The sequence below is a fragment of the Piliocolobus tephrosceles genome, chromosome 12 (assembly GCF_002776525.5).
Source record: "Piliocolobus tephrosceles isolate RC106 chromosome 12, ASM277652v3, whole genome shotgun sequence".
In the NCBI taxonomy this organism is placed as follows: domain Eukaryota; kingdom Metazoa; phylum Chordata; class Mammalia; order Primates; family Cercopithecidae; genus Piliocolobus; species Piliocolobus tephrosceles.
Genome location: NC_045445.1, coordinates 30,065,437 through 30,091,802, shown reverse-complemented (window position 1 = coordinate 30,091,802; position 26,366 = coordinate 30,065,437). Strand labels below are relative to the sequence as shown.

The following is a 26,366-nucleotide window of genomic DNA, read 5'->3' as shown; positions in this document are numbered from 1 at the left end:
TCCCCTTTGCCAGTGACTGGTGAAGGCATGGGCATGTGATTCAATTCTGGCCAATGTGACGCAAGAAGGAAATCTGCTGGCATCTTTGCTATCTTTGGACATCTCTTTATGTGACATAATTAAACCTTATTGTTTAAATAACTTTTAGACAAGTATTTTATTACTTGCAGCCAAGACCATCCTCTCTGATACGCTAATCAATTTGAAAACTCTCAACATCCACTTTAATTTTTTTGAGAAGATTATTTAATAATCTACTTTCTTAGGGTCACAAATTTATGGAATGTTAGAGCTGGAAGGTTTGAGGACTGTCTAATCTATTTCCTTCATTTCTTGTTTCTGCAGACTAAGAAAGTCAGACACTGAATGTTGGGACTATGCTGTATGCTCTATAATCTCTTTAAATGTCTAATACTGATTTTGTAGAATTGTGGTAAAATCAGAATTTTTGACCCAGATGAGAGCTACACGGAATTTTCTTTTATCCTCACTGGCTTAAAAAACAAAAACAAAAACAAAAACAAAACCCCAAAAAACAGATTTCCTAAATAACAGTAAAATAGATCTCAGAGGGGATGTTGCTTTTACTTAAGAAAATTTCCAAACACCCTAGAAATAGCTATTTATATACACGTGAATAACAACATGCTCATATATTCATTAAAAAAGATGTCTAAAGAGCCTTCATAGTCACTATTTTTCTAAATTTCAGTCACTGTTTCATTTAAAAATAATAGAATTACATATCTTAGAAATATTCAATAAATGAGATTGGCCTTACCTTCTGATTAATTCAAGTTTGAGAGACTTTACTTAATTGTATGTCAATATTCTACCTGACGTTACTTCCATCTTTGCTTACCATTTTCTCCCAACTAAGCTTTCCTAATGAGGAAAAAAGTAACTTACATAAACAGAAACTTCTGCTATCTGGTGTTATAACAGATATACCAGGCTTCCATTCTACCTAATTTCTACATGAGAAAATTGTTACCCATTTCCATGATGCCAAATGACGATAACACTTGAAAACCAGTGGTGCCTACCTGAGTGATGTCCATTCCTGAGTCACAGCTCAGTGGTTGTGTGGAAGTCAGACCATTTGAGCCGATTACAGTTGTGATCACAGCATTCTCACCAATTTTGCGAATCATAGTCCCATCCACAAAGTAAATGAATCCATGCCTATCAACTGTGATGCCTGTTGGGAAAGAGCAAATAAGCATTAGTAGTCTAGTGAACCACATTTGTACTAAGTTCTGTATTTTGAAAAAAGCTATAGCAATGGAAAGGTATTTTAAAGACATATAGATTAAGTTTTGCTCAGCACAGACAGGACAGTAATGGGAGAGGTTTGTTGGGGCATACATTCACTTCTTTGTGTATTGAGAAGAAATGACAAAAAGTCACATGCAGAGATAAAGCCAGGTCTAATAATTTTGTTTTGTCCAGTTTTACATTTCTACCCCCTTGATACTTGCTTGCCCCCACAATTAAAAATCATCTTTAAGATAAGTGGGAAAAGACAGGGAGATCACGTATATTACATTTCTTTTAGGGTGCTGATGCATACGCTGCTGCTTATTTTCATGATTGCATTAGCAAATAACTGACTTGAAAAGCATTATAATTATTTTCATCAATTCAGACTTTGTTAAAAGGGAGTTTGTAATAACTCTGATAAACTGGGCTGAGTTTTTTCTCCATATTATCTATTAAGGGGGGTTGGAGAGCAAAATTATAGTATCACAAAGGGAATGGCTAAGTTTCTAGAAAAGATAAAAGCTGATAAAAATTTTCACAGTTTTTACACACTGTTAACTACAGCCTGGTTTCTTAAAATTTTTATTATAATAGCAGTTCGAAGGCTTGGGTTCTAATACTGAATACCCCACTTACAACTAATGTGTGACTTTGAGTCATTCATTTGCAAATTTCAGACTCCTCTTTGGTAACATAGGGACAGGATCATCTGCCTTATTTAGCTAAAGTGATCTACTGCTCTGGTTTGGCTGTAACTGAGGCAGAGATCAGCTTTAAAGCTAGGACCATCCTTGACAAACCAGGATGAGCTGGTTACTCTATATCTTGTTTTTTGTTGTTATTGTTGTTTTTTTTTTTAGGGAGTTTTGCTCTTGTTGCCCAGGCTGGGTACAATGGTGCAATCTCGGCTCACTGCAACCTCCACCTCCCGGGTTCCAGCGATTATCCTGCCTCAGTCTCCCAAGTAGCTAAGATTATAGGCGCCCGCCAGCACGTCTGGCTAATTTTTTATATTTTTAGTAGAGACAGGGTTTCACCATGTTAGTCAGGCTGGTCTCAGACTGACCTCAGGTGATCCACCTGCCTTGGCCTCCCAAACTATTGGGATTACAGGCGTGAGATAGCGGGCCCGGCCCTAGGTTGTTATATCATATGAAATAATACATATAAAAAGTATCAGATACACTTTAAGAACATATGGCTCTACTCCTATTTCCCTCAGTGCTTTTGACAGTGCTCTTGAAAATAACCACATGGCATTTTTCAAACTAGTCTACAATTTAGTCTTTTCCTCACTTCCCTTTATTTAGGTTTGGTGAAACTCATTGAATAGATGTTAAAGTCAGAATTTCTGTGCTAGCAAGCATGTCCTTTTAACACAACACAACACACAAACACACACACACACACACACACATATGAATTTTCTGGCAAAATGTGAACTCATCTAGAGTCATTTTATAAACCCAACTTAATAAACTGCTTTTAGATGAACTAATTCATTGGCAGGAAGTTAATATTAAGACTTGGCTTTATGGTATACTTTGATTAATCCTGATGTTCCTCATGAAGTATTAATTGTTAACATCTATAAAAGTTACAAATTCATTTTAATGTCCCCTGAATACTTCTAAAGTCATCTATGTTTTGGTGAGTTCTCCAAGGAAACCATCATGTCCAAACAAGGGATTTCCATGTCCATAAATCCCTTTATGATTTTTAGAGGCATAAGGACCCTTAAGGTGGTTTATAAAAAGACTTTTAAGACTGGGAAAGGTTAAATGATGATGGCATATGAACAATTATTTAATCTCCAGAACATTTTGGGTGAGGATGAACCAAGGGGGAACTTCTGCCTGTTATTTTTGTGTTTTGGCAACATCAATTTCTTGATTGCTTAAAATTTGGTGTGGTTTGTGACAGACCTATTATTTAGAATCACCTTCTATGACCACTATATTAAATATTGCTGAGCATAAAATTTCAAATTTGGCTGTCTTAAGGGGATAGACTGAAAGAGCAAGACTCAAGACTCAAGTCTGGAGATGGAAAGGCTGAGAGGAGTTGTGCTCGACATGTACGAAATCATGAATCATTTACTAAGCACTATGATTTCTAAATCATATTGACTGTCACTATGCTAGGCTCTGTGAGGGTATAAGGACAAAGAATCTGGTGACATTGAAACTAAGACTAAGAGGAATACTCTGGAACTTTAGTAAGTTAAGGATATTAAAAATAAAATGAAGTGTTGCTCTTCTGAGGAGGTAGTAAACCTAGCGGATCTGATCCTCTAAAAATTTGAGCAGGTTCACAAAAGGTATAGAGAAATAAATGTATTCTTAACTAGTATATGTGGGAAGGTCTTTACATCTCTTTGCTGATATCAGGGAGGACAATTCTTTTCTTTGACTACCGCACTTCTCATCCCATCAGAGTACAAAGTTTAGGATGATCCAGGGAGGATAATCTGGGACTTTACACAGTGTTCTTACTTTTACTTTTTGTGAAGATCTAAACACTGTGAACTTCTTTCTCTCTGTTCATGTCAGCTGAGTTCCACAGATGAGTGCCCTTTGAAATAAGTCTGGGCTTATTAAATGCTCACTATTTGCCTTCAGGGCTTATGCTGCTGACAGTTTGTGGAGTATTTTCCTTTCATATATTTGTGTAGCAACTTCTTTTATCATGGTCCAAATTCCAAACATACTTCTTTTTCCTTGAGAAGCTTTAATTAACTTTGATTGGGTTACACTTATGTTTGGAGTTGAAAAAGAAATAGTAGAAAAGGCTTTGAGGAAACTATGTGATGGGTGCTTCATAAATGTACCTAGGCATATTTTATATGTACATATTTTCCTCTCATTTGCTTTCCCTTACCAACCAATCAACCTACCAACACATAAATTCCCCAAACAACAATTTTGCAACCTCTTTGCTGGTGAAGTTTAAGGGGTATTTAATTTTCACTGAGGGTAAAAATCAAATTGGAAACCCCAGGCAGGAAAAAGAGAATAATATTTGTCTATCATTTGGGGAGGTTTCCTCTCCCATAATGCTTATTGTTATAACCCAGGGATAGTGATGATGCAGTAGATATATTATTGCTTGTCAGAATGAGTGAAAGGAGGTGACACATTCCCAGTATATATTTTAAGCTTTATTCTTTGGAGATGGGCATGTGAGTGATTTCAGATCACATAAAGCCAACTGGGGCTAGCAAGATCTGCAGATTCAATTTACTTTCCAATTTTGATATTGTTGTGCCCAGATCTCCAAAACTTGGTAACCAAAGTTGTGGGCATAATTTGTTCCAACGGTCATGTTCATTGATGTGCTCACTGACAGCATTTTCATTAGCACTTAAAACACAATCAAAGGTACAGTCTCTGGATGAGAAAAGATTGAAAGATTTAAGGCGTACTAAGAAAACCACTTCCAGGTTTAAAAATTTTGAACCAGAATTCATTTTCAAAGCAAGTAAAAATATAGAGATCTCCGATATTACCACAAGGTTAGGCAGTGATGCGAGGCAGGTGGAGGTGGAAGCGGGAAGAAAACACACAATAGCTTGAGTCCCCTTACTTTAAATCTGAATTTAAATATCCCCCTGCACCAAGGAAAACATCGGCCTCAGATGCCCAGACAGCATGTTTAGCTTGGAGCACATTTTTACATTTGGGAGAAAATAAATAAATCATTGTAAATTAGTGCATATAATGAAAGTACTGACAGACCATAACCTGGAAGTGTGAATGGTGCTGTCTCCATTCATCAGCATTAAGCCCTAACAAGCTCTTTCTATGGAGAGACCTGCTCATAAATAAAGCGCATCTTGTAAAAAAATTATTCACAACATCCCATGCAAAGTAGGGGATATTATATAATATCTGAACTGCAGGCTCTTTTCTTTGTGAAGCATTACTCTGTATGAAACCACTGCAAATTATAGGCGAAATTAGTTGGCTTCTTCCCTTGTCTTATTATCCTCCAGTGAATAAATACTATAATTCTTAAGAAGACAATTGCCTAAAGCTGGGGCAGCCTGGATAGTTACTTATAAATTTATCACCTATGAGGGGAAAAAGATGCTACTGATCAATACTGAAGGAACAGGGGCATCCTGATGTAATCACTGAGAGTCCAGATGTGGTGCTTAATAGCCTGCAAATAGTAGCTAAAATCCCAAATTAGATAACAGTGAAGATCAGAGTTTTTGGCTGTGTAGAATGCCAATTTCAAATGTTGGCAGAAGGCATCTCTGTACTTAATTTTTGAAAATTACAGCGGTTGAGGCCACCTACATTTTTATTATTTCTATATAAAAAATGAAACATCTTTCAGAATATAAGCTTTGGAAAGCAGTCATAACGTTTTCTTCATCTATAGCCCTAGCAACAAGAAAACTGAAATACTGGGTGTTTTGTGGCCACAATCTGCTGTTTAATTTTATGAGACAAAGATAAATGGTTAAATCAACTTCCAGGGAAAGTCCTAAGCCTAATATGGTGTCAGCTCAATCTCCAATACTGAGAGTGCTGAATTGTGTAACTGATTCAAAAATATTCTTTAAGCCAAAGAGAATTTTTCTTTGTTCATGTGCATTCCAATTCTCTGAAAATTGGTATTATATGTGTGGTATATATGGAAACTCTACTAGGCAGAAAAGTCCATTCTTCAATCCATCTGACTACTGTCCACTTAATTACCCTCTGGGATCAGAAAGAGCCAAGTTACTTATGCATAATAAGCCTGGTAAGTTCTCTCACTGTGTGGCCACTAAATGGAGCTTCTAGAACTTGGAGGGTTTACAGATTTCTATGTGTCACTAGAGGTTGGAAGGAGGCAGAGCTTAATGACCAGCTGAGATGATTTCACTGTGTGGTTAACAATGGCTTCATGATTTCTCCAGTAGAAAACACTAATAAACTCACTGTAATATTATATGACTAGTGGATAGTGAGTTATTTAATCAGATATTTTGTTTAGTAAAATGCTATAGTACATTCTACATAGTAAAGGTCAATTTCCAAAGAACATAAACACAAATTAAAAATGATAAGCATTCAAAGTAATATTCTGCTGACTGGAACGTCTCTTTTGATTACTCAAAAGGCACTTCAAAGGGCTTCATAGTCATTATAAGGAACAATAAATTTGTGGGCTAGTTAACTAAGACTTCTGATTGAGAGAAAGACAGACGACGCCAGTGTTTAGCATTTATCTTGTCTTTAGCTCCTTCTGATCCTCTCAAAGCTTTAGACTTCAGCTTTGCCATAAGGCAAAGTGAATGGACAGACCTTTTAAATCCACCAACCACTATTTTTCTTAAAGCTTACTGAGAAAAATGTCTTTCTGTTTACTCATTAACTTATTCAAGATTTATTTTGCACCCTCTATGTGTGAGGCATTGTCCTAGGCAATGGGAGTACAGGAGACTATAAAACAGACATGGCATTGCTCTTAGAAAGCCTGGAAACTGGTAGAGGGAGACAGAGAAATAACCAGGCAATTACAATGCCATTAGATAAGCACTAGTTTGGGGGAAGTCCAAGGTGCCATCGGAGCCTCCTTGGGGGATGGGCTGGGGAACTGAAAGTCACAAGTGATTTCTCAGACTTAAGTGATAGGTAAGCTGAAATTTGAAGATCCATGTTGAATTCTAGATGAGCCTAGTATGTATGAATTCCAGGTAAACACCACTGAAAATCCATGAAAGATGACTAATATTACTAAACAATAATCATTTCCATTTGCCAAGAATACTATGATATTCCAGGTACTGTGCTGGATTCCTTACATAGATTTTCTCATATAATCCTCACAACAGCCCTGTGGAGTTGTACTAATGTAATTTTTTAGATGAGGAAATAGAAGTGCAGAGAGGTAGAGTAACTAACTCCAGGTTACATACCTAGAAAATGCTAGTTTAAAGCGAAGAGTAAAGGACTCTCTGTTCAGTAAATGGTGCTACAATAACTGGCTAGCCATATGCAGAAGATTGAAACTGGACCCCTTCGTTACACCGTATACAAAAATTAACTCAAGATGAATTAAAGACTTAAAAGTAAAACCCGAAACTATAAAAACCCTGGAAGAAAACCTAGGCAATACCATTCCAGACATAGGCATGGGCAAAGATTTCATGGTGAAGACGCCAAAAGCAATTGCAACAAAAGCAAAAATTGACACATGGACTTTTATACGGCAAAAGAAACTATCAACAGAGTACATAGGCAACCTATGGGAGAAAATTTTTGCAAAATATGAATCTGACAAAGGTCTAATATCCAGCATCTATAAGGGACTTAAACAAATTTACAAGAAACAAAAAACAACCCCATTAATAAGTGGGCAAAGGACATGAACAAACACTTCTCAAAAGAAGATATACATGTGGCCAACAAGCATATGAAAAAAAAGCTCAACATCACTGATCATTAGAGAAATGCAAATCAAAACCACAATGAAACACCATCTCACACAAGTCAGATTGGCTATTATTAAAGGTCAAAAAATAACAGATGCTGGCAAGGTTGTGGAGTAAAAGGAACGCTTATACACTATTGGTGGGAGTGTAAATTAGTTCAACCAGTGTGGAAGACAGTGTGGTGATTCCTTAAAGACCTAAAGACAGTAATATCATTCAACCCAGCAGTCCCCTTACTGGGTATATACTCAAAGGAATATAAATCATTCTATTATAAAGACACATGCACATGTATGTTCATCACGGCACTGTTCACAATAGCAAAGATATGGAATCAACCTAAATGCCCATCACTGATAGACTGTATAAAGAAAATGTGGTACATATACACCATGGAATACTATGAATCCATAAAAAGGAATAAGATCACATTCTCTGCAGGGACATGGATAGAGCTGGAGGTCATTATCGTTAGCAAACTAATACAGGAACAGAAAACTAAATACCACGTTCTCATTTGTAAGTGGGAGCTAAATGATGGGAACACATAGACACATAGAGGGGAACAATACACACTGGGGCCTATTGGATAGTGAAGGGTGGGAGGAGGGAGAGGATCTGAAAAAATAACTAATGGATACTAGGTTTAATACCTGGGTGATGAAATAATCTGCACAACAAACCCCCATGACACATGTTTACCTATGTAATAAACCCATACATGTACCCCTGAACTTAAAGTTGGGGGGGAAAAAAAAAGAAAATGCTAGTTTAACACAAGTTTGTCTGAGTTTAATGCCCATTCTCTTAACCACTATGCCATGTAGCTTAAATGAGGTTATCAATTGCTTTACCATGGGGGTGGGGTACAGACTGGCTTAAGAAGGTTCAGAAACTCCATGAAATTATCGGTAGAATGTTTTGTGTATGGGTATTATCATGGGGAGAGAGAGTCCACTGGTTTTGTTAAAGATTGTCAGAAGGATCTCTGACCCATCCCAAAAATTGTTAAGAATTCTTGTATTCCTATAGATCTCTTAGACTTCTTCAGAATTATTCTTCAAAGGTATTCTGTGGCTTCATCTTCACAGAGCTGATGAGTTTCAAGAAAGTACTCAAGAGCTTCCATGTGGTGGGGAGTTCGGTAATTTTACTATTATCACATGAACTACCACCTAAAAAGGAGACCCCACGTAATGGGATATCAACTCACCTAGGTCAAAATAGCTTTTATTAAAAAAGATAGGGAATAATGAACGCTGGTGAAGATGTGGAGAAAGGGGAATCCTCATATATTGTTGGTGGGAATGTAAACTAGTACAGCCACTATAAAAATGGAATGAAGGTCCCTCAAAAAACTAAAAATAGAACTATCATATGATCTAGAAATTCCACTACTACTACTGGGTATATATAGAAAATAAAGGAAATCAGTATATCAAAGAGATATCTGCACTCCCGTGTTTACTACAGCACTATTCACAACAATCAAAATATGGAATCAACTAAGTACCCATCAGTAGATGAATGGATAAAGAAAATGTGGCACATATACATAATAGGATATTATTCAGCCATAAAAAGAATGAAATTTTATCATTTGCAGCAACATGGATGGAACTAGAGATCATTATGTTAAGTGAAATAACTCAAGCACAGAAACACAAATATCACATGTTCTCATTGATACGTGGGAGCTATAAAAGAGAGTAGATTAGTGGTTACCAGAGGCTGGGAAGGGTAGGGGAGGATGAAGAGAGGTTGATTAATGGGTATAAATACGCACTATAATAGAAGAAATAAGAACTAGTGTTTGATAAATCAGTAGAGTGATATAGGTTACAATAATCTATTGTATATCACAAAATAACTAGAAGAGAATAATTTGAATGTTTCTAGCATAAAGAAAAGACAACTATTTAAGGTGATGAATATCCTAATTATACTGATTTGATCTTTACAAATTATACAAATGTATGAGATTATCACACATAGCTCCCAAATATATGTATCTATATGTATCAATTAAAATTAATAAGGTCCTTTCATTTTCAGTATGGCAGAGACAATGCTATGTGTTCATGTCATCCTGTTTCTCTTTCTTTCTGAGAACAGAGTTAGATTACGTTTCTCAGCCTCCTTTCCAGTTAGATGTGGGCAAAAGTAATGTATGCGACTTCTAGGTCTGATCCTTAACGAGATGTCTATTGAGTTTCTCTATGGATTACTACCTTCCACTGTAGGCTGACTGCATGCAGATCATCCAGTAGAGGACTCCAAGGCCTAAGGCACTGAGGATCACTAGATGGAAGAAGCCTGGTTCCTTGAATCACTGCTTGGAGCAGAGATTCTTCCACTCCCCAGGCAACCCATATTAAATTGTGATGTAAGAATGAAATAAATTACTATTTTTTGTGAAACTATTGAGATATTGTGTATGTGTGTGTTTAACATGGTTGTTAGCTTGGCCCCAGTATTAACATTCAGCAACCCCAATCCTATTCACCTTTTAAGGCTTTTATAGGATGTTTCCCTTTCATGAATCCTTCCCTGCAAACTCCAGTTCATCGTGGTCTCTGTTTTCTAACCCACGGAAGCTGTTATTTATTTATTTATTTGTTACTGTGAATTTTCCAATCATGATCCGTGTAGGTAATAAGCTCCCTGAGGACAAGAACTGGATTTTAGAATTAGTTTTTATATCTCAAGTAATTCAGTACACTTGGGCACAAATGTTCAATAAACCTTCCTAAATTACAGGACTAAATTTCCATGATTTATACTGAAACATATCTACCTTGAACAAAATAAAGCATGCCAGGAGGTCAAGAACTGCATATGAATTTCTCTAGAAATGAGCTTGGAAAGGATGTAGTGAAAATGTCTTTGTCTAAAGTTCTTTAAGAGGAATACAGTCCCCTGTTAATTAGTGATGATTAGAATATGGGAAAAGTGGGGTTGACAACCAAGAGCACACAGACAAAGGACCATGTATCAAATGAACTGCAAACAAATGTGATCCATGTGGATAGCTACAACGAATAGCTCATGACACCGCTCCCCCCACCATACATACAAATCCAGTTGTTCTATCAACATAACTTTGTGATCTTGTGATCTCTTCCGACCTTACCATGTTAGGAGTTCTGAAGAAACAGAAGTGCCTCAAGATTTTTTCTGGCTGATTTTTGTTACAGAATAGCTGTAGGACTTTGGATAATGCATTTGACCACTCAGTGTCTTGATTTCCTAACTTATATACTACCCACTACACAAGGTAAAATGGTGTGAAGCTCACAAGAGCCAATGAAATGAAAGGACTTTGAAGAAGATTAAGTATTATGGTGGTGCTAAGTGGTATCTTAATTGCCTAGTTATTGCTATAATTCTTTCTGACAGGGACTTTTCTAAGCCTAGAATCATAGTCAAAAATTACCACACAGGCCCTGCTTGAACATTTTAGGCTTTTCTGTGTTCTGTACATAAGATTTCAGTCCATGAAGCATTATGCAATCCTTGTCAGTAGGAGAGCACCCTATGTTAGATTCACCATAGAGACAAGTCAGTAGTTAAAAAGAGTTTGTTAGCTCAGGGGAATTACTACACTATTAAATTATTGGTATAAAAGCCTTCAAGCTTTTATAAGATGGTTAAAGCTTTCATACACAGAATCAAATAAATGAGGTTCCATGCCATGCAACTCACTAAGAAGGACCCTTGGCCAAGGTGGTGGTAATGTCTCAACATTTAACAGTGAAACCAGACACTGATAATAACGTGATTTATTTTTCTTTGCTTTATAGAGGTTGGTGTGTGTGTGTGTGTGTGTGTGTGTGTAGAGAGAGAAAGAGAGATTAGGGTAAGTAGATGGTGCTAGTTCAAGTTTAAATGCACATGTCTTGTTTTATTTTTGTGTTAGAGTTCCTGCTCAAAAGATGCCTGCAGGCTGAGATTTAAGGGTACTCAGTATATATGGGCTAAGATAAATGAGGCTTACTAAATCTGTGCTGCATATTTTATATCTCCCCCTTTAGAAATTCCTCAAACATCAAGCAACGATATCTGAGACACTACTCAGATACATTTGAAAGAACTGTCTCTGTCATCCTAAGGAAGAAAACTGCCACACAAGAACCTTAGTGAACAATTAGCCCTAGGAAGGAAAGTTCATTTTTGCCCATGGACCAGCAAAATACTAATTGCAGTTGTTGCACCCTAGGGAAAATGAGTCTATCTCAAGGTATGTGAATGACCAAGAGGTTCTAATATAAAAAGCAAACTAAGTATACTTTGTCCCGAATACTCAATAAAAGAAGGATATGAGGAATTAAGCCAATAGTGCTTACTATTCACACAAGTGATGTAATTCAAGAAGAATTAAAATTTCTCTAGGATAATGATTTGCATGTAGTGCCCATTCAAAAACAACACAGAGGGCCCATTTAAAATTCTCCCTGCATCCGTACATCTTGACTAATGAAGCCAGTGCTAGAAGAGAAGTTCACAAAGTCAGGAGTGGTAGACAGTCATTTGCAAAAGGTAAGGCAGGGTAATGAGCACTGCATGAATACACATTTTAAACCTTTTAAGTGGAGGTTCAAGAGACGTTTAGGAGAACTGATTTGGGCTCAATCAAGAATATATGAATATAACAACAGCATACACACACAGACACAGGCACAAATATGATAGCGGAACAAAAAGCAAAAAATAGTCAAAGCAGTTGTTTAATGAGATAAACAACTTCTTTTACTGTTTTTACCTTTCCACACTCTGCCCTACAAGTGTGACAATCTGTGGGCACAAGAACGTGACATTGAGAGGCATTTATAATGTTGGGATGTTTTGTTCAAAGGGAGCTAATGATTTCCTTAGCCTTGTCTTGATTGAGATTGGAGTTTCCAAGGCCATTTCCCTGTCTTTTTCCCTCTAAACTCAAATACCCAGACAAGTTCATCAGAGCTATGAGAGGTGGAGGAAAGAGTTTGGGGTAGAAGCCAGAAGATTCAGTTGTGAGACTGACTGTGACTTTAACAAATTTAAATAGTCTCCCAGTCCTTAGGTTTTGCCTTTATCTAATGGTGAGTAGAAAAGCTGAGCTGCTCATGTCAGTGGATGACTGTAAAGACCATATAAAATAACTTCTATGTGTGAAATCTTTCTGAAAGGTCAACACAAGTGATGTTAGTATTATTTATAGAGACAGGGTGTTGCTGTGTCGCCCAGGCTGGAGTGCAGTGGCATGATCACAACTCACTGCATCCTCGAACACCTGGGCTCCAGACATCATTCCCCCTCAGCCTCTCTAATAGCTTGGACCACAGGTGCATGCCACCACACCTGGCAGATCAAAATTTTTTTTTTTTTTGTAGATATGGGGTCTCAGTATGTTGACCAGGCTGGTCTTGAACTCCTGGGTTCAAGTGATCCTCCTATCTCAACCTCCCAAAGTGTTGGGATTGTAGGCGTGAGCCACCGTGCCCCATCTTATTTATGTTTTTGATAAATTTTTCTGGCATCATACGGTGGTTTATCTGTTTCTGATTACCTGCTTCAAAATGGCTTGACTTAGATGGCAGGAGCCCTATGTATAATTCTGACAGCATCTCCTCCATGTTGATGGTGATTATCAGTCTGTGCAGGGTCCTATACTGTTTCTCCAGTCAAACTGGTCTATGCACTGGCTCTAAAACATACTGCAACTTCCCCATCATTACAGATTTGCTGTACCATTTCCTGTGCCTGGAATACAACTCTGCTTATCTTTCAAGGTTTAGTGCAAGTCCAGCCTCCCAAATTACAATATACAAACTGACTTGAATACTTGCAAATATCCTGATGGAGGCATTTCCTTGTCAATTATATCAAACAATTCCACTGGTCTTGTCTGATGGCAGAAATCTTCTGAACCTATTAGAAAAGATGTGTAATACCAATCCAAGTGGATAGGAATGAGATATAATATGTCATTAAGCTGCGAATCTAAAGCGTGAACTGCAACTAAGAGACTGGGGTGTTTTCGACTGGACTTAAAATGCATTTTACATACTGAATTAGGGCCATTTCAACAAATCCATTTCAGGACCACCCTATTCCTCACAGGAAGGGCTAAGTCGTTCACTTTCCATTTAGCATCACCTCTTTATTCTCCACTGGCCTACCTTCTCTCCTTTGCCTTATTCTTTGAACTCTTATTTCTTTTGGAGTTCACTTAACCCATCAGGAATAGAGGGTAGAATAGTTCCTAGTTCTTTTTTATCTTTGTGTCCCGTCCTTTTTCAGATTCCTTCCTTTTTCTCTACTTCTTCCCTCTTCTCATTTTTCCCCTTTTTTTCTCTCCAAACCCCAATCATCTCTCCCGTCTGTGAATCCCTGTGGTTTTTCAAGTTTATACATGCAACCTAATCCTGTATTTTAGTCTTCTCTAATGAGTACTCCCATGTCTCCCCAATGAGATAATATTCCACTCAAGGGCAGGGACCATATCTTCTTAGTTTACTTATGATTTTCAAATTTGTTGCTTGAAAAACTTAACAAAACAATAAAGCTCAGTGAATGTGGTTCTTTTTCTAAGAAGATATACCAGAGGCATGATGTGGATGTGCTAGAGTAGCTAAAACCAGTGGGAATCTTATGAATAGTAAGGTGGGGCCATTGACACTAGTGTCTTGTTGACATCAGTAAAATATATTGAAAGTATTAATTAAGATAATGGCATCTCTGGATTCCTGTCTGATAACCAGTAAGTTTGTGCTGCAACAAGAGATGGTTGTGGTGTTTGACTACAGCATTTAGCATAGTTCCTGACATACAAGCTACTTTATATATATATGTATATATGTAAACATACTTTATATATATGTGTATACTTTATATATATATGTAAACTTTATATATATGTAACTTTATATACTTTATATATATGTAAACATACTTTATATATATGTGTGTATATATACACATATATATAAACATACTTTATATATTCATAAAACAGATGATTAAGGTCTATTTTAGAAACATAACAATTTGAACAATTTAAAAATGAGTAATTAATAACAGGCAGTGAGTCTGATAAAGAAAGTAAAACAAAACGAAACTGAGGTGTATGAAAATACTTCCAGATGCCATTTTTACAACTGCAATGATTCTTTCCTTAATTCAACGGCTCAAACATCTCCAGCATTTCCAGGAATTAGGAAGATACCATTTTAGGGTCAATGCAGAAGCAAGTGGTTTTGGTCATTTGCAAATTGGCTAGTATTTTTTTCAACATTCAATAGATTATTTGAATAATGTCATGCTGTTAAAATTGGATCAGATATACTTGGGAAAAAGTGCCCAACATTAGTAAGAAAAGTACAATGGAAAGAAACATTTTAGGTGCTAAACTGTTGATCTGTGGTTTCTCAAAATTTCAAGTATAACAAGTGAAAATCAGAAGATTTCAAAGTAACCCTTCTTCTGTCCACTCTCCCTGGAAATGCCCCCAGTTTTATTACTCTGGAAAGGTGAGATCTTGCCCCAAGTCATGAAATAGTGCTGTGGTAGTAGCCTGCCTGCAGTTCTGATTTTACTTTGTTCAAGAGAACACAGGGAAAGGATTATGAAAACCAATATAGGTAAGCTTAGCAGAATCTACTCTGATGGATTTTGGCTTGGGGAGGGACAAAGCAGACCTATCAATCTATTACTATGGCTTCAATTTCCTTGGGTTAGAGATGCTTTCCAAAATGAGAAAGAATTCCTGCCCACTAAGAGAAACTACCACTGAGGTCAGCTTCCTTTCCTGAGTAAATACAGGTAAAATGGGGGTACCTACCCTCCTTCCTTTTCTCCCAAACCCATTAGACTATCTCCCCCAAATGCAGTCTAATAAGCTTTTTGAAAATTGTGTTTCCCCCAAACACAGTCTAATAAGCTTTTTGAAAAATCAAGTGGAAGAGCTAGTAAATGAAACTGGAAGAAAAATAGAGCAAACAACACTGGGGCTTCCTCGCTAGGCTTTGATATTTGAGGCTTGAAGATAACCTCACATTTGAGTTATTAAGCCTGTGATTCCTCAGGGGGAAACTTTAAATGGGCCAGAACTCACTCCCAAGGGAACAGTGACTTTCTCTGGTCAACGATAAAGCTGACTCATTATACGGAGGCTCTCTCAGGAAGTTCACTGTTAGTCATTTAGGAAACTCCACATATGGGCACATACTAGAGGTGCTGATGTGATGATCTCCACAGCTAATGGAAGAGCCTCAAAACCAATCTGTTCAGAAAATAATGGATTAATGCAGGGGTCCTTGATGACTCTGCTCCAAGGCCAAAACTGGTGTGTGTTCTCATATGTTAGTACCTGTGCCTTACAGGATGTTAAATATTTTGACCATCATTTTTATATGAGTGAAAGTCTTATTTAAAACAAAACAAAACAAAACAAATCACTTTTTGAAATGGAATAGTCAGGTATACATTTGTAAGTTGATTTCTGAACCCTAGTTCTTTTTTTTTTTTTTTTTTGACACGGAGTCTCACTCTGTCACCCAGGCTGCAGTGCAGTGGCGTGATCTCAGCTCACTGCAACTTCCGCCTCCCAGGTTCAAGTGATTCTTCTGCCTCAGCCTCCCGAGTAGCTAGAATTACAGGCACATGTCACCACACCTGGCTAATTTTTGTATTTTTAGTAAAGACGGGATTTCACTGTGTTGGCCAGGCTGGTCTCGAACTCCTGACCTCAAGTAATCCGCCTGCCTCAGCCTCCCAAAGTGCTGATATTTCTAAATCCTACTTCTGACTTAAAATGTTTGACAATCAGGAAATATTTCAAGTGATTAGAAAAGTCAGAAAATAATACTACAGACCATCATGCATGCATCACCAAAATTTAATATATGCTATCATTCTATCATTTCCTTCATATATTTCTTTCTTTTTTTTTTTTCTTTTTTTCTTTTTGAGATGGAGTCTCGCTCTGTCACCCAGGCTGGAGTGCAGTGGCGTGATCTTGGTTCACTGCAAGCTCCACCTCCTGGAATCAAGAGATTCTCCTGCCTCAGCCTCTTGAGTAGCTGGGATTACAGGCACCCACCACCATGCCTGGCTAATTATTTTTTAATTTTTATTTTTAGTAGAGACGGGGTTTCATCATGTTCGCCAGGCTGGTCTTGAACTCCTGACCTTGTGATTCGCCTGCCTCGGCCTCCCAAAGTGCTGGGATTACAGGCGTGAGTCACCGCACCCCGCACATATCTCTTTCTTAAAAAGGAAATTATATGGATATAGCCAATCCCATTTCCTTATCCCTATCCTCTTTTTCCTTCTCCAGAGGTAACTACTGTCCTGAAGTTAGTGTGTATCATTCCCATGCATGTTTTTATACATTTTCTACATATGTATATGTCCATGAATAATACATAGTATTGTTTTTGTGCTTTAAAAATTTATGTAGGAGATGGATGACAGTGATGGCTAAACAATAATGCGAATGTACTTAATGCCTCAGAACTGTACATGTAATAAAATACTAAATACTATGTTATGTATATTTTACCACATAAAAATACGTAAATTATATTACACCTTATGCATCCTTTTGCAATCTTCTCTTTTATCCATGCAACATTATATTTTTGACTTTTTTTTTTATTATACTTTAAGTTCTAGGGTACATGTGCATAACGTGCAGGTTTGTTACATATGTATATATGTGCCATGTTGGTGTGCTGCACCATTAATGGTTTTACATGCAGATCTAGCTCATTCATTTTTACTGTTGTATAATGTTCCATCATTTGACCAACCCCCTGTTAATGGATTATTAGGTTGTTTCTATCTTTTGTACTATAGTTAATATAATAGCACATGTCTTATGCACGTGTGTACTTGTGACAGTCCATACACTTTTCTTCAGTCAAGCACCCTCTAGCTCATCTCTCTGATGTTGCAATTTTTCCCCTTTAGTTGAACGATGAATTTTGCAAGTAAACAGAATTAAATTAGGGCTGTGTCTGTACAACCAATGAAGTCTGAAAGAAGAAAATTTGAATACAGTCAAACAATTTTGAAAACAAAATGTTTATTACAAATCTTGAAAATAATCTACTTAATAATAGTTACTAGCTTAAAAAAGTATTTTAATACTTATTCTCATTCTCATCATCATACTTTATTCAGTACTTAATCTGTGCCAGGCACTGTTTAACCCATCTTGTGTCATTTCATGCTCTATAAACCCATAATGAAGGTAGGTACTATTTCCATTTTACAGATGAAAAAACAGTGGCTCAAATACGGATTCAAAATAAATTTGAACCCATTTTTATCTGTACTATTCCAAAGTCTCTGGTTTTAACTACTGTACACACTTCCTAAGTTTTCCAAATTTCACAGGGCTCAAATTGGAGAGGCACATGGTATGTTTTAAGGGTCACTAAAAAGTCTGCCCACCTGCCTTAAATATATTATATCTTTATGACAGGAAGATTTTTCCAGCTGGACACAAACTCTAGAGATGTTAAGAAGATATATTGATAAATCTGACCATATGACGTTAGAAAATTCCATAGGGTTAAAAAAAGAGAGAAAAATCACAAGCTTGGAAAAATATTTGGAACACATATGAAACACAAAGGAATGTTTTTCTTAATTTCCAGAACAGAAAGGACAACAACTCAGTAGAAAAACTGTAAGAGGATATGAAAGTGAATTTACTAAAAAAGAAATACAAATGGTCACAACAGATATGAAATGAGACTCAAATTCATTGATAATTAAAGGAATGGAAATTAAAGTTACAAGCTACAAGGCACCATTTCCTGCTGATCAGATGGGCATACATTAGGAGGTTTATATTGAGAGCTGCTGAGGGTATTGCAAACTGGCACTCTGATACACTATTAGTGAAATTGTAAATGTGTTCAATCTTTTGGGAGGACAATTTGTCAATATCTACTACTGCTAAAAATTAACCCTACGTATGTACTCACAAAAGTGCTCCAAAATATATGAACCAGGTTATTCATTGCAGCACTATAATAATAAAAGATTAAAAACAAGCAACAAGTATATGAAGAGGCAACTGGCTTAATACATTATGGTGTATCCATATGTTATAATATCGTGCAGCTCTTAAAAACAAAGAGGTAGATATGTACCTGCTTTTATGGAAAGATCTTCAAGACATATTATTAAATAAAAGAATCGGGGTGAGGAGTAACCTATATGGTATGGTTTCCTTTTATGTAAGGGAAAAATATATATACAGTTCCGGAAGGAATCTCAAAAGCCTGTTAAAATTGGTTATCTTTACAGAGAGAGTCCTGGGTATGTGGGTTTGTGGCAAAGAAGCCTGAAATTTCTTTTGTATCTTTCTATATAGTTAGAACTATCAAACCATAGACATTTATTACTTTTACATTTTTATGTTTCAATGTCAATAGTGCTTATCTAGATGGGGGAATTGTGGGCCTTTTAAATTTTTCTTCTTTCTGCTACTCTTTTAAAAAAATAATAAATGTAATCTAAAGATCTTTTACTACTGGCCTGCCAGGATTCCTTCAAGGTCTTCCATTTAGGTTTCTTCCATGACTTATGGTATTACCCCTTCAGCAGGTCTCCTGTAACATGCTCAGGTGGGAGTAACCCTTTGTCAACCATCAGTACTATGACACTCCTTCTTGGAGAGCTGTCATCTATGAAAACAGAGAGCTGAGTCCTCAGAAATCGGGCCATCGGACAAGACAGGGTGTGTGTGTGAGAAAATAACATACATGTATTTTAAGAAAAATACAAAAGTTGCATTTTATTTAATAACTAGACATCATCAACTCAAAAAATAATATCTGGTCTTTTGTTGAATTATAATAAATGCTCAGAAAATTAAAGAGAAGAAAATAAAAGTCACTGATAATTTCTTATGCTCTTAGTAGCAATTATAATTGCTAACATTTACATATACTCCCTTTCAAACTTTCTCTCTCTATATATAAATATATAATATATAGTAATATATATACATATTACCCTTATACCCTTACAGATGAGGCAGCATACAGTACACACAGCTTTGTGTCCTGAACTTTTCACTGAATGTTATTTTGTGAATATCTTCCTTATATCTGCAGGGGTGTATCAAGGTTTGGGGGAGCAGGTGGGAGTGGTTGGTTCTGGGTATAGAGAGTAAGGGGAAGTGCATTTTCTGTTGAAATCTTAAAAAACAATAATAAACCTGGTGAATAGTAGGTCTGTTTTAACAATCAACATTCGCTGGAAATTCTAAATAACGTCAGTGATAAAATACTCCTACTACTGTCCCATTCCCCTTTAGTATGCCACTTATATCCACCCAGTTCTGATTAGGGAAAAGAGGAGACAAAAGGGTAGATTTCTATCTAGGAGAGATAGACTGAGGGCTGCTGCAAGGGGCTCAGTGTCAGCAAGGGAGTCACTGAAAGATGGGATGAAGAGGAGACATTTCAAACATCCCCTATTTCTGCTTAGAGCTGTCCAGTTTAGTTAACTTTTAAACATATGCTTGACGTTAAAAAAAAAAAAAAAAAAAAAGGCAGCTGACTATGAGTCACTCCTGTTTTTTTTTTCTTTTTTAAACAACAACAAAAAAAAAACCCAGAAGCTGTCTTTATGTTGTATTTAACTTATGTCATTAATGATGCTGTTTGTAAGTGCCCTGAGTAGTGACATCTATAAGCCCTGGGCTGAAGTGGTCAAAAATGCAATCAATTGTTCAATTATAAAATAAAAAATGAACGTCCTTACTCTATTTCCAGCTGTGTTTTAGCCTGTGACAGTGTTAAATTCATGGATTTCCAAAGAAATCTTAGTTTGCTGCATCATGTTGTTTGAATTTTACACTATACAACTACTAATTTATCCAGTATTTCTGGAGGATCAATGAAGCTAAAATGATCTTTTATGACTCCGCTGGTGTGGAGTGAATATTCTGCATTCCCTGGGAAGCCAACACACTGTAGACTTCAGATTCCTTCAAAAATCAGCAAAGCATGCTAGACTCACCAGGAAATGACTTCCCAATTTCTTTAATTTTATAGTCAGCTCCATGCATTTGGTAATCGTGAAATTACTGGACCATCTTGTATTGATGGTGGAGCAATATGAAGCCATGATCAAAGTTCAACTCTAATACAGCTTTATGTTTTAGAATCTTAAAAACAAACATTTTGTATGGAAAGAAATGTCCTAATTAACTTTTGAAGAATTTGTACATTAAAACATCTTACCCTGCTGGAGAAGACTGATAAAGCAAACGTACTACCTTCTGCTGAAGAGAAATTGTATTTAGAAGGAACTTGCTATTCTCATAAAACTTTTAATAGGAAGAAGTGAATCAAATTCCTTAATTACCATTTTATGGTTGGTAAAAGGGCAAATTACATGCCATCCATTTCTAAACTTCTAAATGTCTCTGGTGCTTTTAATTAAAGCTGCCATCTAGAAACTACTAAAGCAATTTTACACAATTAGTTATTTATAGGTTACCATAATACACCACTCAAAATATGATTTAAGTGATTTGCAGCCTGTTAGTGTATGATCTCTGTCACTTTTTTGGCAGGGGTGAGGAGGACTCTTCTTTCTCATCAGCTGAGGCAGATAAGAAAGGTGTGACACTGAGGAGTTGTGGTAGGGAAGCAAAGTTATTTTGGCTAGCGATCTTAAATAAAAAGAGGAACCACAATTCCAAGTTGTCAGTCTTTGCATGTAGGCGTCCAAGTTTTATTCTAGACAATACTGCAGAGGTGAAGTATATCAGTGCTATTCCTCCACCTCTTCCCACTTTGCAGCTATTCTGCCACATACCTAGCACCACACTTCTCCATACATGCTACCTTCAGTGATTCCCATCTAGGCTTGTCTTCCTCAGGTGATCTTGTCAATCCAAACATATCCATCTTCTGCTCCATTCCCTCCAGGCCCCCATAAAGTATTTTAATGAAGAATTAATATGCTGCTCTCATAGACAATTCCCTGCACTACATACTAAGTTCACATCTGAAGAAAATCCTTATGGAATGAATTTAATTGTGAAATAGTAGGCTGCTAAGGGAATTACTTTAGTTAGATGGACCTTGTGGAGCTCCCCAAAATACAACATGTACAAGGAACCAACACTAGAATTGCTGCATCTCAAGGTGAGGAGGGGCCGGCTAGTCAAATCACATACAACATGTGAATTCCATCCTACCTTGACTCTTGCTTCTTCTGTGGCACCCATCCTACCTAGAAATTATCAAGTCTCAGACTGACCTACAAGGACATAATGTTTCCTTCCTTCCAAAGTAACTTATTCCATATATGGGTCATTATTATAATTATTATTACTATAGCAACAAAACAGCAAGACTGATCATAACAGTAGGTAATACTGTTATGTAATACAGTAACATACTTTATGCTGGGTGTCACACTAGGAAATTTACATACATTATCCAACAACCCCATTGTGTAGGCACTATTACTAGTCTTCCAACTTTACAGATGAGGAATCTGAAGCTCAGAGAAGTTAGGTGACTTGCCTAAGGTCACATATTTAATTAGCAGTGGATCTGGGATTTGCATCCATTTCTATTTGACTCCAAAACCTGAAAAATTATCTACCATGGTATCTGGCCTCTAAAATATTACCTCTGTGTTTGCTAGAATCTGATGCATACATGAAAATTAAGACAAATGCAGAAGAAAAAGTCATTTAATAATGCATCCGTGGCTTTATAAAATTTGAATAAACTTAATATAGGTCTTCTCAACCATGGATGCTACTTAGACCAAACAGGCAATGAGCCAAGGCTAGATGTAAGTGCCTTCCTTTTGTCTGACTTCTCTCACAAACAGCTTATGGCTTTGGGATTGCAACAGAACAGGCGGGAAGGTCCTCAAGTTCCAGTTGCTGACATAATCTAAGGCCAAAATCTTTTGACTACCCTAAACAGATGCATTAGATGAATTGTGCATTAAAAACAGGTTAAGCTCTAATTCTGGTTGCATAATAGGCACTAACTCTTCTGTTACAGTTACAGTAAGCTGAGAGACCAGTAACAGCGTTAGAGACAGAAAGCCCCCTAAATGAAAACAGCACAAGAACATTGAGGGATAAATAACAAATATTTTGCCTGAATTTTAAGGCTTTATCAAACATATTTTTTTCAAGATGTTTCTGATTCTCAAACAAGGTTGTTAAAGTAAAATTCTCATAAGAAATGTCTTGAAACTGGGCTAGGAATTTGGCCATGGGTGGTAGAATAATGTCTTACCCAGAAGAAAGACTTCAGTAAGTACCTCTCCCAAACCTTTCCCACTTACACCCTCATTTGCAGCAGAACAGATCCACTTCTCTGAGAACACTGAGACTATCAGGATGAAGAATCATCACTCTTCTAGCTTGTCCTACCTACAAACTGATCCTCATCCCTATACCCTACACATAACTGCTTCAGTCTCCCTTCCTATTCTAGGCCTACTTCCTTCCAGTTTCTTGCATGCTTTGATTTATTCCCTGTCTTCTTTATCTTTCCACTGACTGATAAACATTGCCACATCTCCCCTTACCCTTACAGAAAAAGGCTTCCTGAGCTCATTGGCCTCCCACAATTTATCACTCCCCATCTCTCACATTCAAACTTCTCAGAAGACTGATCTTCACCAGTGATATTTATTTTCTCATCTTTCATGGGCTCATCAAATGACAAAAATCTGGCTTCCACCTCTACCACCATCCAAACCACCAATGGCAGGGTCACCAATGAACTCCTCATTGCCTAATGCAATAGCTACGAATGTGTGACATTCGATGTTGTTTTTCACACCTCCTTGAAATTAACTACTCTCTGGCTTCTTGGACAGTGTGCTCTTTTGGTCCACCACCATTTTTTCTGAAGGTTTCTGCTCTGTTTCCTTCATTAGATCCCCTTCCATTGCCAATCTTATACAGATGAGTAAGTACTCCCTGTCATTTCTTTGCCCCAGTTTTGCTCCAGTGCATTTATTACCCTGTCACCAACATTATCAAAAACGCATGCATAAGGTGGACATCTCTCCTGCTTCAAATCCTTTCCCTATAGGATAAAATCCAAACTTCCTTTTCTTGCTTCTGCCCCCCTTTCCTATTACTCTCCAATATTCTTACTCTAAGAATACTGAATTATTTGCAGTTTCTTAAATATACCATTCTTTTCATCCATGCTATGGCTTACCCGTAATTTTGTTGAGGGCTGTCCCTAGTGTCAATCCAAATGACTTTGTTACCAAGATGGATCATATGCTAAAGGAATTTAGGAAAAACCATACCACTTCCATTGAAGAGGAAAACCAAAAGAACATTCTATGCTTGTTTCCTTACTACACTCTCTCCCGCATAGACACCAATGACATCAACAAAAGTCACTGATTATAATCTTAGCATCTTTCCATTAACCCCAAATATAACTTTTCACAATAGCATGCAGATGACAGGAGAATGAGTAGGGCTTCAGGATGCGCTTCAACTAGATCTGGATAGGGACAAAAACAGATTGTTTGTGTCTAGACTTTATTATTCCCAGATTTCTTAATTTACAATAAAGTTAAGATGAATCCTGTAAGGTTAGTGTCATGTATACCCTAAAAACACTTTTGGAAGCCGTCAAGATTTAAGGATCACTTCCTTCCTATGGAACAGCTCAGAGGCTGTTTGCACTTGTCTGGATATTTCCTAAGTTCTGTTCCTGCTGAGTTCTGAGGTCAGTTTGCCTGAAGATGTACATGAAAACAGAGATATAACCCTTGGTGAGGTCCAAGATAACCTAATTAAGTCATTGATTAATTTCATACTGTCCAGTCACTCCTTCACCCTCTGTATCTACTTAAAAAAATAAATGCATCCAACTTGTCACAAATTTTATTTTATATCCCCACCTAGTACCATTTCACATTCTGCTTAAGTACTTGGTCATCTATTACATGACTCATTAGTTTGGGTTCTCTGTAGAATTAAAGAAAGTTGCAGTAAAAATAATAAATGGAACCTAAGTTTCAACTACATCATCCATGCATGTTTTAAAAGCATCTTTCAAAGTCAATTGAAACTCATATACAATGCCAGGGATTAGTACTCTGTCAACCTCTTTTCTAAACTTTTTTTCTTTGTCCCATTACGTTGAAGTATTGATGAGTAAAATGGCAAATGTTTCTCTTTACTGGAATTCAGATCAAAGTGCATAAAACTGGATCAAATAAAGACTTCCTCCCAGGAGAAGTACCCAGGGGCCATCATATGAAATTCTATTTGGCGACGCTTCCATTTCCATTTTTCCTTCAAACAAAATTTGTAGTTACTACTGTAGTCAAGAAATTTAATAAAATGGAGGTTTCCTGCCTGTGTCCCTTAAGGAAAATTTGGTGAAGTTTCTAATTACAGAATCTTCCAAAGAGAAGTGACAAGGTTTCCTGGAGATTTATTTGAATAATTACATTTACAGAGTATGTAAATGCTATCTATGTAGTGTACTACGGGTACACTACTAGGTCAGAAAAATCTGAGAAATTGTTTTAATAGGAAAAGGAAACTAGACTAGAAGTTATTTATCTTGTAAATAAAAATATTTTGTTCCCATTGAATACATGTCCTCAGATTAAAAAGCAATTTTTTCCCAATATTTCCAACCTTCCCACAGATCATGGATTTTAGCAGAAAGGCAGACAGTGTGGTATGGTGAAGTAAACCGTGGCCGAGGTGGGCAGATCACGAGGTCAGGAGTTCGAGACCAGCCTGACCAACATGGTGAAACCCTGTCTCTACTAAAAATACAAAAATTAGCCAGGCGTGGTGGCCCCTTCCTGTAATCCCAGCTACTCAGGAGGCTGAGGCAGGAGAATCCCTTGAACCTGGGAGGCAGAGGTTGCAGTGGGCCAAGATCGTGCCACTGCATGCCAGCCTGGGTGACAGCAAGACTTTGTCTCAAAAGAAAAAAACAAAAAATGGCATCATAGGTTTTTTGGAGTCAGGCAGACCTGGTTTGAATTCCAGTGTTGTTATCTGTAAACTGTGTGATACTGGGTAAATTTCTTTTTTAAAAAATAACTTTTATTTTAGGTTTAGTGGTACATGTACAGGTATGTCCGGGTAAATTTCTTAACCTGTCTGATTTTCTATTTTCTCTTCTGTACAATGGGAATAATACTATTTACACCATGCATTGTTGTGAAGATCAGAGAAACTGTGTGTAAAATATCTAGCACAGTGTATGGCACACAGTAGGCACTGAGCAAGTTATAGCTACAGTTATTTTAATATATTAGAGCTGAAAGGCAGATCATCCTGAGCCCTTCAGTTTACAACTGAGGAATTTCAGGACCCATTGTTTAAATGCCCAATGTCATAAAATTAGTCATTGGCATCATTCAGCCTGTCTATCTTGGTGTTCAGCTAAATGAAACCACAGTGAGGTACAGTGACTTGCACGGAGTCACTGAAAGAAACCATGGGCATTACACATATTGAAAATGAAAGTCCAGGCTCCCTCACCTGGTATTTACCAAAACTTGCTGCCATTGCTAAAACAAACAAACAAACAAACAAAAAAAAAAAACCAAACACAAAACAAAAACCAAACCAAAACAAAAAAATCCCATGGCTTCTGACCTATTACCTTTTGCTGACTGTTTTTTA

The 26,366-nt window shown here is 37.0% G+C and overlaps 1 protein-coding gene across 2 annotated transcripts in view; it reads right to left on the bottom strand.

Annotated features, from left to right (window-relative positions):
• The window catches only part of TENM1 (teneurin transmembrane protein 1), a 604,771-nt gene that overhangs the window by 79,451 nt on the left and 498,954 nt on the right, over positions 1–26,366 (bottom strand). For both annotated transcript variants that reach the window (XM_023198891.1, XM_023198892.1), the window contains one exon: positions 1,047–1,201. In XM_023198891.1, coding sequence (XP_023054659.1) covers positions 1,047–1,201 — 155 coding nt within the window. The remainder of the gene's footprint in view (positions 1–1,046; positions 1,202–26,366) is intronic.